The sequence below is a fragment of the Vidua chalybeata genome, chromosome 3 (genome assembly GCF_026979565.1).
Source record: "Vidua chalybeata isolate OUT-0048 chromosome 3, bVidCha1 merged haplotype, whole genome shotgun sequence".
In the NCBI taxonomy this organism is placed as follows: Eukaryota; Metazoa; Chordata; class Aves; order Passeriformes; family Viduidae; genus Vidua; species Vidua chalybeata.
The window spans coordinates 33,902,023-33,915,255 of record NC_071532.1 but is presented as its reverse complement, the minus strand read 5'-3'; the positions used below and the strand labels follow the sequence as shown (position 1 = coordinate 33,915,255).

The 13,233-nt window shown below is 41.4% G+C and overlaps 1 protein-coding gene across 1 annotated transcript in view; it reads right to left on the bottom strand.

Annotated features, from left to right (window-relative positions):
• The window catches only part of ALK (ALK receptor tyrosine kinase), a 68,597-nt gene that overhangs the window by 46,173 nt on the left and 9,191 nt on the right, over nt 1-13,233 (bottom strand). Inside the window, exons 2-3 of the mRNA XM_053938901.1 lie at nt 11,429-11,523; nt 9,939-10,082 (exon numbers count right to left, since the gene is read on the bottom strand). Of these exons, the coding sequence (XP_053794876.1) occupies nt 9,939-10,082; nt 11,429-11,523 (239 nt within the window). The remainder of the gene's footprint in view (nt 1-9,938; nt 10,083-11,428; nt 11,524-13,233) is intronic.

Here is a 13,233-nt window from a genome sequence, read left to right as displayed (position 1 = left end):
ACAATCTAATAAACGCCATTAGGTAGTTCTACTGCCATTAAAGAGAAAAGATTTGGAATCTGAAGTTTTTTCTACAAATTATGTTGGTCCAGTCAGCTTTCCACAAGGCCTTCTCAAAGGGCACCATTTCCTCACCAGCTTCCACAAAAGCAGTGCCACACATGGAGCTTCCTTCAGTGGTGATACTAAATAGTTCAGACAGGGCATTAATTGGACTCAATGTCCAGGAGTTGGACTCAATGATCCTTGCAGATCCCTTCCAATTTAGGATGTCCTATGATTAGCTTGACCTGCTTCTTGGAATTCAGAGCCATTGTCTAAGCTGACGTGGTCTAGAAATGATAGTCTGCACGTGTCTGGATGAGCAAGGCCAAAAGTTCTACCACTGTTACTGGAGAGGTTCACCCTCCAGAAATACAAGAAAACACATAAGCTTAGCCAGAAAAAAAGTCTGAATTACCTTTTCACAAAGTAATCTGGAAGATCAGCTAAATTCCTTCTTACAAAAAAGAGTTCAGTGAATGAAATGGATTAAAGAATTTGACAGAACTTGAAGAAATAAAGTGATTGGTATTTCTGAAAAATGTTGGTAATACAGTGTTGTGCAAAATTACCACTCTGAAAGAAAATTTCCTGATCCAAGTACTGCTGAGAGAATAATACCATCTTTCAGAAAAATTTACACCACCCCTTCTCAAAACTCCCCTGCAAGGGTCCCCTGGATTTTGTCACTGTTACTTGTTTCATTTACATACTAATTTCACTTATTTCTCCAATCCTTTTGCAGTAGGTGGCAGTATGAAATCTTAAAATGATTAGACAGCAAATGGAAGAATTTTCCTCTCCTCCTTTGCTTCTGATGTACCCCCCAAAACAACAGATAAGAGGGTATAGGCACCTAAGGAAGTAAGGTCTAGAAGTTACTAAAGCAAAATGCTTCAGTAGCTCTGAACAGTCTGGCACAAGAAGTTACTTGTGTTTATCCTTGCAAAACCTACCCCAAACCCAAAGGAAAATCTCACACTAACTGGAGGATGAGAGACTCATTCTGTCAGCTATCACAGTGATTTAACATTGCAATACCCCAGCGGGCTTAGCCACCTGCACTGAAACATATGTTTAGTAAAGCAGGCAGGTAAGTGGAACAATAAGAAGCCACTTGGATGCCTCCAGTGAAATATCAAACATGTTCCCAAAGGTAGATGCAGGTGACCTTCAAGGGGACAATAAGCCCAAAACATGAGAGAATCAAAATGGAAAACTGGAAATGATAAAACCTAGGACAGACCACAGCATGTGCAGACCGCTGCTATGGTTAAGCTTTCATTTCTGTTTTAGTCCCTTGAAATAATACACGTTTCTTAGGTATCTGCCTACCTGACCTTGGCAAACTTATCTCTAGACAATTCCACATGTAATACACAGCACAGCTGGACCTGAAACTGGCTGCTCTTGGCTCCCACTCGGTTCCAGGGACTGGGGATCAGTGAACTACATCTTATTCCAAAATGCTTTGAAATGGCCATCTGGCTCCTTAAAAGCCCTGGCTGAAGAGAAGGAGAACGTCCTTCTACTGTAGACCTTATGCCTTCAGACTCTGAACTGAAGGAACCAGAACAGCTTTTGTATTTTCTGCCTTTAGGGCAGACTAGAGAGGGCTCACTTCCAGTGCAGAGGCAGTATCAGAGTAAAGGCAAACATTGCTGGCAATTTGAGATTAGTCGATCTACACTAAGATTTTAGAATCTGGTTTTTCAGAGCTTGAGAGGACGGGAATGAAAAACCACAGATATATTATGCCAGGGAGTACAATGCAAGGAACCTGGAGGCGACCGAGCACAGGAGGTGGTATCTTGGATTTCTGAAGTGGTCCTGTTGTAATGGATACAGCGGTGTATACAAGATTGTCTGTAAAGCCTCTCAGGTACTGCAGGTGCTGCAGCCAGTGCTAGCAAGAATATTTATTTGCTTTATTCAGGTAGATGGTAGACAAGAACAGGAAAAGATGTGTTTCAGAACTAGCAGAGCTGGGTAGTGATCTTTGCCCAAAACATTGCAGGAGGAAGTCTGGCCCAAATGAAGTCCATGGAGAGACTGCACCTGATTTAAACCAGCAGGGATTTTAGTAAAACCTACAGCCAGGTGTTGCACCATCTCCTCATTTGTCATTGCTGCACTGATGTGCAAACAGCCCTACTCCCGTTTTTAAATACTGGAAGCCAGTCCAACATGGAACAGCTTTGTCACTGAATTAAATGGGACATAATACCACACAGGAAGATGCCACCACTGCCCCTCATTTCAAGATAATTAGAACAGATGGATCTTAGTTACAATTCTGGATACAGATTAAAATCCCCACACATCCCAACGCACCCCCCACCCCTTACACATTTCACAAAGCCAACTCTCAGTGTGAAGATATAACAACAGCCCAAGAACTGAAACCACGAACCCAGCAGCAAAACAGAGCACTGGCTGCCTTAATAACCCACCCCTACTTTTTTAAAAGTAAGATTTCACTCCCTGCAAAGTATTGATTTTCTCTTGATTCTAGAAATGACTGCAGCATGTCTTATGAGCTCAGAGAGAGCATTTCTACAGGTTGCTGCATGCCACAGCAGTTTACAGTAATTCAGTTTGAAGTATTATTTTGATCTCCAAAGACTAAAGCAGCAGCACTGAATCGAAAATCCTTAAGTAGCTTGGTGAGGAGCATAGATTTTTTCCATCTGTGAATAACTGTGGTCTGTTGCATAGTGCACAACACATCCCTCCTTCCTTCTGCAGTGTGTAGCAGGATAACACTGCCAGCACCTCACACACCAGGGGAAGAACAGCAGGACTTTCCAGGCTAAACCTCCCCCAAAAACTAACAGATTGTGGAATTCTGCCCAACTTCACACAAGTTACATATACCCAGTGTCCAGAAACAGCTGAGCATTCCCATGACAAAAAACAACATGTAGTTTAATGTAGGGTCCCTATATATTCTGCAGTTGGTAGCTGCAAGATGCTACCCAGGTTTAAAAAATGGAAATCTCTGTTTGGATGGGCAGGGGGGGAGATAAGTGGAGATCAGAGTGAGATTCAGATTGGAACTACATTTCAGTGAATAATTTATACAACAGTTCGATTTGACAGAATCCTCCCCTTTAAAAGAAACATGGCAGAGGGAACATTAAGTTTCTGCCTGTTCACCCACTCACCTGCCCTCCTGCTCCTTGGCAAGCTCCCCAACACACTGGCAAGGTCCCAGAAGCAATATTTTGAAAAAAAAAAGAAGTCTTTTGGGCTCTATTAAAACAATTGGAAAAAAATTTCTTCCTTCATAACTTTTCTTTCTGTAATGAATTCACAGATTGATATATTTACACACACAGTCTCTCATCCATTTGCACAACAAAAATTCTAGGTTTCACACAATTTGTCTAGATATATGAAATGCACAGCAATCAAGGTGCTGGATTTCAGCCACAGCAAGAGGGGAGTGATGTCCTTTGGAAAACAAAATGAACAAAACCCCACAAGACTTAAAATGACTGATTTGTTTGAAGCTCTGATACTACTTGCAGCCCTAGGCAATGCTGCTGCAGGCACTGTTGCAAATAACAACCAGCATCACTGAAGAGAAAACCATGGAGCAAAGCCTAAGGCACATTTGTATTTCTAACATAGAAAGCAATTTCCTTGGCCCATGTACAGCACATGAACTCCATGCAACAAAACAGACAGAGGCATTCTGGCTATACCTCAAGGGTCTAAACATATTAACTGGCATTTGTCAAATCAAGCTGGTTTGAACCTAGTTTAAACCCACTGCCAAGCAAAACTTTTGTGATTTGAGGAAATTGCCAACCAAGCACCATGGTACTTGGCTTGTTTTGGAACCTAGAGTAATGTGATAGTGAAATGCATCAATGCTTTAAAACAATATGTAGACAGTTTGTGTAACTTGCTGTGACAACCTCTATTCAGACCAAAAGGCTATTTCTGCTTCCAAGAGAGTAAAAATCCACATTATTAAGTGCTATAAATTCTCATGTTTCAGAGGCATAAGAACCCCAGTGGCTAAACTTTTGGATGCTATTAATTCTTCCTCACAGGGTCCATTTTACCTCTTCTTTTCAGGCAGATGTCATCAAGCTCGATGCCATGACCAAGTGAAATGTTTGCTTCATCTACCTGTAAAAACTTCCACAAGCTTCCCTTGCCTGGCAATATTTGGCCAATATGGGAAATCAGAGGCTTACAGGAAACTGCCCACAATAATCTTCACTAACATTTGCCTGCCACTGGCACCATGGGTTGTGTGGAGAGCTGTAGATTTTACTCAGTGCATGAGCAATCTCAGTTATTCCAGGGCTGTTATACCAGTAATTCCAGGGCTGGTCCATGCTGGAAGCCTGTAGGCAAAATACACTACAAGCATATATAAGAAACATGCTCAGTGAGGTAAGGATTTCAATTTTGCTTTGGGTTCTGCTGTTTAACAGTGTTCTATCAGCAGTAATTGGAGATTATTACCTTTCCCAGGATTGAATTTGTCAGAGATTAATGGGGCAGGGGTTGAAAGATGATGGTAAATGGCAGAACTAGGTTGTGCTCACAATCACAGTCCCATATCTGTTAAGTGTGTCTACAAAATGGTATTAAGGGGATATAAAATGATCATAGAAATTAGTGAGTCTTGTCAGCAATATGAGAACCAGTTACTGAGGTATGGCTAGACTAAGAGAGGTTGGCTTTTCCACTCTTTCTGGAGTTACTGTTTCTATCTTTATTTCCTAAATGAGGGCAGCAGTGGAGCACTTGGATATGTCTTTCAGTTCAACAGGAGGAGCATCTGCAGTGATGACAAACATATGCCAGATCGATCCTGAGTATCATTTCAAATAAATACTCAAAAGCTTGATTCATGCTTTAGATTTTTCTTAAGTGTTTATAAATAAGGAACACTATGAACACTATCAGGGCATTCTTGTAGGAAATTGTGGCCAGTGTAAGAGGGTAAGAGCACTACTGGCTTTGGACAGCAATGAGAATGCCTTGTTTCTTGCCACTTTCTGAAACCAGGCACTGACAAAGCAGCATGAACAAAATGAATTTCTTTTCCCTTTTATGATTCACAAAGAATTTTCCATAAAGGGTGTTAAGTGATACACACTACCAACCTTTTTTGGAATTTTTTTTTGCTCATAATTACAAAGGATGGTAGAAATGCATGTTAGGTAACAAAGACCAAGTTGGATGGAGGCAGAAAAATTATTTAAAAACATTTTCTGAGATTTACAGCAATTTGTGTACAATTTAAACTGCCATTCTTAAGAGTGAGTGGCTTTGAAATGTAGGTCTAAAACCTGTGAATTGCCCTGTTATTTCAAGTGCATGAATAACTCTAGAGAGCAATTATGCCAATTCAACTTTGCTAGGTTGTATGTGGTTGCATGCTGATTTTCAGCATTGCACCGTTGCTATTTTCAATCCTACAGAGAAAGCAAGTGTAAACACTGCAATAAAGAAATTCATACCTACATATTGTGAGATCCCTCCGTTGTGTCTGAACATTTCCATCTCTGTTCAGAATGTTACTTTTGTTGGAGGGGGGGGCACTGGGCTGTTATTTACTGTGTTAATTGATGCATAATACAAAAATACAATTCTGCAGATACCTTTATTGCATTATACCAACAGTTCAGTTAGTATAATTGCATACAAAGAGCAACCAAATGTAATTTTCTTTTACTTAATACTTGCTCCGCTGTCCCTTTCAGCTCCTTCATCTGATTAACTAATGTGACTGAGGGTTCTTCCGAGAAACAGCCATGGAAGTACTCAAAACAGGACTCTCCCTGATGGAAAACACAAAATCTGTGCAACCACTAAATGCTGTGGGGAAGAGACTGGAGGAAAACAGTAACCCAGTCTGGGTGAGAAAATGGTTTTATGGAAGTTTCCATGCAAGAAACCAGGGCTGCACAATGGCTGGTGGATGTGCAGAGCAGAAGGGACAAAACAATGCAAGATTTGAGGGGAGAAAAGGTTAGTATTTTTGCACACTGCACAACATGCCAGTTCTGTAATGTGTGCCCTGACACAAATAAGTTGTCAGTGGGACAGAAGAGAAGCTGAAACATCAAAAGAGAGGCTATCCTCATGGTATTTAAAGCCTATTCAGAAGCACCAGAAATCTTTAATTAAAGCTTGATTGCTCTGTGTCTTGTTATCTCCTTTTGCCTACTGAGAATCCTATTTTGTCTCCTTCAGCTTCTGTGATAGTAATTTGTTTACCTCAAGTTCCTCATTATTGCTCACTGTATCTTTATGTGCCCGAATTTCCCATATTCTAGCCTTGTGTATAAAAGGAAATTGCATTGGTTTGATATAAATTGACTTTTTAATTGGTAGTTGAATGATAGTATGGTTTGAGAAGCTTTCAGTTTTACTTAATCTAATACCTAACCAATTTAAAACCAAAGCCAAAGTAAGCCTGGGTTTACAGCAGAATGAACAGCACTGAGCCTTTTGTACAGATTTAACCATCTCATTGAAAAATCCTGGTTCCATTAAAGCTGATTCAATCTTCTGGCATATGCAGACGTTGTTACAACTGTTTTTCCAGGCTGCTTCTAGAATCAAGTTTCACCTGCAACCTTTCAGCAAGAAGCTGGTATTCCAGCAAGTAACACATTATTAGTTAATTGAAAAGGAAAGCATTTGCACTGCCCTGTGAACATCTATCTAATTGCCCCCTTGCACTGCAAGTAGCTGTGTGATTTGAAAACCACAGGAATTTTTCTGTGTTGGTCCTGGTCATCAAGGAACTTGAGAGAGCAACAACACCACATTAGTTGTAGACATTTCAGGTCTTATTCTACCCAGTGTGTTCATTATCCCAGGTGAGACACACTGCAATGGGTAACACATTTCTGGAAGCTTTAGGGTGTTTGACAGCGTGGCTGTATGGTGTGTTTTGAGTCTCCAGTGTGCATGACCTGGAGGCACTCTGAGCCACGACCAACAGCAGCAAGGCTGAAGAAACAAGTCAGTAGGTACAGGGCCTGAGAACAGAGAGGACAGGGGGGCTGGTGGTGCCAACCAGCACTTCTGCTGAAAATGCAGTAAAAGCAGCAGATGTGTATAAAGGCTGTGCTCAGATACAAAGGAGCAAGTGGAGAGCCCCTGCCCTTGGAAACAACTGAGCTTGTTTGGATTTAATGTTGTGTAAACAAAGTGCTACCTGTCTTTCAGACTGTAGCTCCTGGTGTGAAGGCTGAGCAGGCCTGGGGACTTAGGGAGGGCATTTTATTATCCTGTTGTCTCATCAGCTTTAGGAACACAGTTCTTTGTTTTAGTAAGACTTCTTAAGAAGGAAATATTATAGTATGCGATGCATCACACAAGTTAAGGATCCTATTAACTGTAATTACTTTTAGCTGAGCTCATATTGGTCAGTGCAGTCTTTGGGACTTCAGGGTATGCTGATGCTGTTGGCTCACTCACACAACAGTAAATATGTGCCCATCAAAGGAAAGGCCTTCTCAGACTCAGCCTGAGGTTTCTTAAATGCATTACGAGATGCAGAAAGAAACAAGATTAAAACCGGGTAAAATACATAGCCCAGGGACCAAACAAGCATCTGCAGCATTTCCTGACAGCAAGCAGGGCTCAGCAACACAAAGGAAAAAGAGAATTTGGTGCTGCAGAGACCCTCAGAAATGCAATGGCTTTCACTGCAAGAAGCTGCTACTCAGCTTCTCTGTTTCTGCCCTGTCTACTCTGAGGGCACAAGGGGAGAAAATTGCTGTAGGAGTAATTTCAAACCCCAAGGGCTAGAGACAATTTTAGACAGACTGTGAACAAGACCAAGGATAAAGCCCAGAAAATAGGCAAGCTGTTTTAGATTGGAATTGCCTTGAATTTTCACCCCAAGGTCATCACAAATTATTTTAATTGCTTGAAGTACCTCAGTGACCTTCTCTTCTACCCTCATGCAATCTGATTCCCTTTATTTCTACTATCCAAGCTTTTCTTTAAATTGAATTCCTCAGATAGGACAGGGAGCAGAAGAGCTAGATGATGTCAAGTCTAGCGACAAGTAGGAAATAACAAAATTCTCACCAAAAATTACAGCCACAGGATTTCTAGCCCATGCACACTTTACATTAACTTGCATCTAAAATCTAATTTTTTTCCTGTTGCTAAAACAGTAGGTACCCTGGAAGGAAATGTATAGCTGCCTTAGGAAACTACGTCACCACCTGCAGAAAGTCAGCCAGAAATCCATAATCTACCCCTGCCTACAGATCCTACCATGAGATCACTGACCCAAGAGCAATACTGAGAGCACTTAAAAGACAACTCCACTTACAGGCAGGAAACAGAGATACAGATATTGAAGGGAGGACTTCAAAGATCTTCAAAGAGAACATATAAAGATACTTTTGTAAATTATACCTTTGTGACAGCCCAAGCTCACACACAGCATCTGTGTGTGAGCTAAACAGAACCTTTACAGCTGAAGTGCAGCTTCACCCAGCCCAGCATCCTCTCATACAGGCTCATTGCCTTTGTCTGACTCTCTTGAGGCTCCTGACAGTGCTTCTGCACTTTTCTTGCTGTGTGATGCTCAGGGCATAAAATATCAGTAAACTCCATGTGATGGCAACTCAGCTGACCCTGCAGGCTGTCCCCTCAGCCTCTGCTGCCAGAGCTCACTTCACAAGAGAGCTCAGGCGGCAGCAGCTGCCCTGCTGTGGCAGCATGGAGTGGGCTCACGGATCCAGCTTTTCAGGGAGACTTTGAGGGCTCTCTGGGGCTTTTGGCCACACTGACCAGACTGCTGCCAGCATCAGAGCTAACACTGTTAGTCCATACACGTCAACAGAACACTGCAGACAGCAAAGTGAGACACAACCAAGAAAAGAACAGATGCAAAGAACTCTTCTTAGGCAGAAGAGTGGGAGAGGAGGCAGCAGGAACAAAACCCTAGGCTGACAGAGCAAAGGAGGCATTTATCAGCCCTGCTCTCTAACTTAAGAGGGGTGGTATTTCAAATTGGCAGGTAAGTAGCTGCCCTAATTGAGGAGAAACAGCTGCACACGGTGCTGAGGGTTGCAGTTGTAATAAGCACTTGTCTCTCCTGTAGCCACCCCTCACTTCCATGGTCAGCCCTGCTGGCCCAGGTAGGTTGGAGGTTGTGGCTGCTTGAACCAGTTAGGAAGAGAGGCTGGCAAGAAGGAGGGAGGGAAGGAAGCAGATTCAAATGGAAATACACCTTTAAGGCCCAAAACAGATATTGTGAATATGTGGGAAAGCCTGGGATAGGAGAGAGGAAAACATTTGGGAGACAGCGATGGGAGGGTGAAGGCAGGGATGGGAACTCTTGCATCTATTTGGCTCACACAATTACAGAAGGTTGGAAAGAGGAGCTGAAGGGTAGGGGAGAATAAAGTAACATGAACATACAAGACTGACATTTCTAACTAAGTCCAGTACTGTACTGTTTCAAATGGACAGTGAATATTTACTGAAAAAGTGAGGCTGTGTTAGTTCAAACCAAGTCTATATCAACTAGAGTTGGGTGTTCAGGTTAATAAATGCTAAACTCAGTCAATCTGGACACTTCACTTTGATTTCTGCCAATATTTAGATGACCATGACACCAAACACACTTATCTTACAGTTTAAACTCAAGTTTTACTTCAAGAGGCCCCCTCTGGTTCTTTCACCAGCTTGCAGTCTGTTACAGTTAAAATCAAGTTACAGTTAGCAGCTAAAGGTAATTCCTTTCTAGAGCATGTGTTGTGTTATTTCCAAGGCACTTGGGAAAAGCTCTAAAAAAAGGCTTTGGGGGAAAAAAATGCATTTAGCCACATCTAAATGAAATCTGTGCTAGTTGGAAATCTCTCCTATCTGATGATACTTCTCAGATTTACCTGCTGGATCAGAAAAGGGGGCACTGCTGAGCTGAAGATTTCCTAGGAGCTTTTGTTCCCATCCAAACTTCTTCTGGCCACCTCTACTGGTGAGCAAATTGTTTGAGTCTGGAGTGGTACCTCGAGGTGTCTTCTCTCCACTGACTAGAAAACAAGAAATCACAGATTGGTTTATGGCTGAGAGCGACTGAGTCACTATGTAATCCAAAATTGAACCTAAAATAAGGGCTGCAGACTTCTGTGCTGAGAATAAGAGCCTGCAGTCACAGTGTATAACATTATTAAAAGAAATGGGCAGATTTACTTTCCATTCTTGTTACAGAACTGAGACAAAAGGAAAATAAACAGGAATGAGTGGTAGGCAAAACATTAAGTGAAAGAAGACACAAAGCAGAAATACAGAAAACAATCTTTAGCAACTGCTATAAAATTTTTTTAGCCAGTAAAAGCAGGAGGAATTTTCTTTAATTCTATCCTAATTTTAAGACTCTTTGAATACTGTAACTTGAGGTATATTGCACAGAACCCAAGAGGTATTACTGCATAAATGGAGAGACTCATGCCCCAGGCAATGCAAATTAACGTAACACAAAGCAGATGAAACATTCTGACTGCAGAAGTGGTTTAGAGGTGTTCAGTCCAAACAGGGCTACAGAGGTTGAAGCTTCAAGAGTAGAAGAAAGGATGTACTTAAGTTCTGTTGCTCAGCCCAAGGCAGAAGTTTAATTTGTTCAGAGCAGCAATTCTCCAGCCCTCATGAAAGTTGTTGGTCTGAGGTACGGAGTGACAGATCATTGAACACATTTACAAATTAAGCAATTCAGAATGCATGAGATTATGAAAGATGAGTCAGACACAAATATTTAATAAAAATCTACATGTGCCGTCAGAGGTATAATCTGGACGTATTCTAGAGGCCAGTCAATCACAAAGCCAGGATCAGAATCCAAATTTTTCCCCAGAGCAGTAGAGTGTGAAGATCCTAGTTTCTGATTCAGACTTAAATGCACATCAGTCTAAATAAAATAACCTTGCTCTAATTTAACTGGAGTATTGTGCCCAATGTTATTGCAAAGTTAGTGTCAATCATAGGATGCCTGTCTTTTCCCAGCCAGTGTCCAACTGTCATTCATTCTGATAACTGTCACACAGCAAACCAGGTCATGTCGAAATCTATAATCACAGACTAGCTTCTGCATCAGCCTGGCTGGACAGGTGATGGTTCTGCCTCAGCTGGAAGCTGATCTCCCACACCCTATGTCTCACTACCCACTTATGCCAAACTGGGAACCCGCTCCCCTCTCGGCTCCAGCAGTAAGAGGTTCACCTGAACAGGGTCCTCTGCCTAAGCACAGTGATTTCTGACACAGACCTTTACCTTTCAAGAGTCTTTTGAAGATAATGACACCCAGCCCGGTCCCCACGGTTTCCAAATTTCAATTACATGGCAAATAAAAGACAAGTCACTTGCAGATAAAAGGAAAACTTACTTGTTAAATAACAGTCCAGACTAAGGGAGACATTGTCAAAAGCAATAATGGCATCAGAGCCTTCTTCCCATGAAGCAGTGATCTGAAACCAAAACCTGCACAAATTGGAAAAAATGGGATTAAATTCTGCTAAAGAACATGAAATTCAGAGCTCTTCACAATTAAAGCAGCTTTTGAATGGCGGAAAAAAACTTTTCACATATAAAAATATTAAATTGATAGAGAAAGCATCCTCACTTCTAACAAGGAAAGATGATCTGAGGAGGGGAGCTATACAGTAATATAGGTGGATAGAATTAGAGAATATTGCCCCTCTTCCCTCCAGACAAACAACCTGAAGGAAGCAGAAGTGTGTGTATGCATGTTGTCAGAAAACAAAGTCCCCTGGATTCTGGGACAAATAAAAAGTCAACCAACCAAACAGACCCCTAAGAGGTTTTATTCTCACAAGTGATTTACACCCTAAAGTGTTAAGAAAAATATGTAGGCAGGGCTCCTGGAGTAATTTGGAGTTCTTAAAAGGAACTGACAATCAATGGCTGAACCAATTTTAGAAAGTATTTGTTACTGATGTGCTGTGTAGGGAGCAAAGGGTGTCTAACAGCCCTGGCAGTCACAAGAGAGGAACTGAAACTGAGTAGTCCACAGGAAGAGCAGAACTCATTATCTCCTTAGAGAAGCTGAGGAGGTTTGCCTTAAATTGCTTCCTGATTTAAGGAAAGCTGGCTTTTGCTGGGAAGTTATGCCACTCTTACATTACCAGAAGAAAGATCATTGCAAATTCACGCTCAGTGATATTACAAGTCAACAGGAAGAACAAAACTTATCCACAACCAAATACTTCAAATCTGACAGTACATTGACCACGCATTAATTTTGTGTACTCATGGATTTAGGTTTTCTCTAGCTTAGCAAGTTCATGTTCTCTCAATGCATATCTGCCACATAAAATCATAATACTCTGCTTAGGAAAGAGAAAAATTTCTGAAAGCAGCCAACCATAGCTCAGCAGTCAGATAAAATGCTCAGAGGTTGCATCAAGACTATAAAAACAAGAAACAATCCTGTGATGTAGAACAAGCTGCAAGTGAATATGAAATATTATTTAAACCTCATTCTCTGTTGTATCTTGATGTTTTACACCAGCAGAAGTTAAACCATTCGTGGGTTTCTTTAATGTAGATCTATTGCTGGTGCTTCCTGCTCTATATTTTAGAGATAAATGCTCAGTCAGAATGTGAATTCTTGCAGGTGTTTCAGTTCAGACAAGAAAAATATGACAGAACAAGGCATTTTTGAGGAGCACCCCTATTTATTTCAAAAGGCTTTAGAAATCCTGTCTCTTCCTTGCAGCAAGGATCTAAACACTAGCAGAATTTCTTTTCGTCTCAAAGACTCTAGTCCTTTCTGCATGACACTGGGTCTAAAATATTTTCTCTCAGCTTTGTGTAGGTTATTAGCATTCTTATATTACTCTTGGTGATTCCTACTGTTTCTAAATACTACCTCTCCTTTACCAGCAAGCCAACCTCAAAACTAAAATTCCAGTGAAGCTGCCCTGGTCATGTGCATATTTACTGTGGGACAGCATATTCCTGTGTTTTCAATGTGGATTTTGACTGAGACTCCTGACTCTGTCAGCAAATGCACCCAACTTCCATGTTGTCCTCCGACAGCAGGGCAGCTTTCCAGAGGGGACAGTGAGGTTTAGCAAAAGCTAAAACAGACCCCAGAGATATTTGTGAGGATATTTTGAGGATATGTAGATTGGAGTGTCATCGTCTTCTGCAATTGGTGCTCTTGCT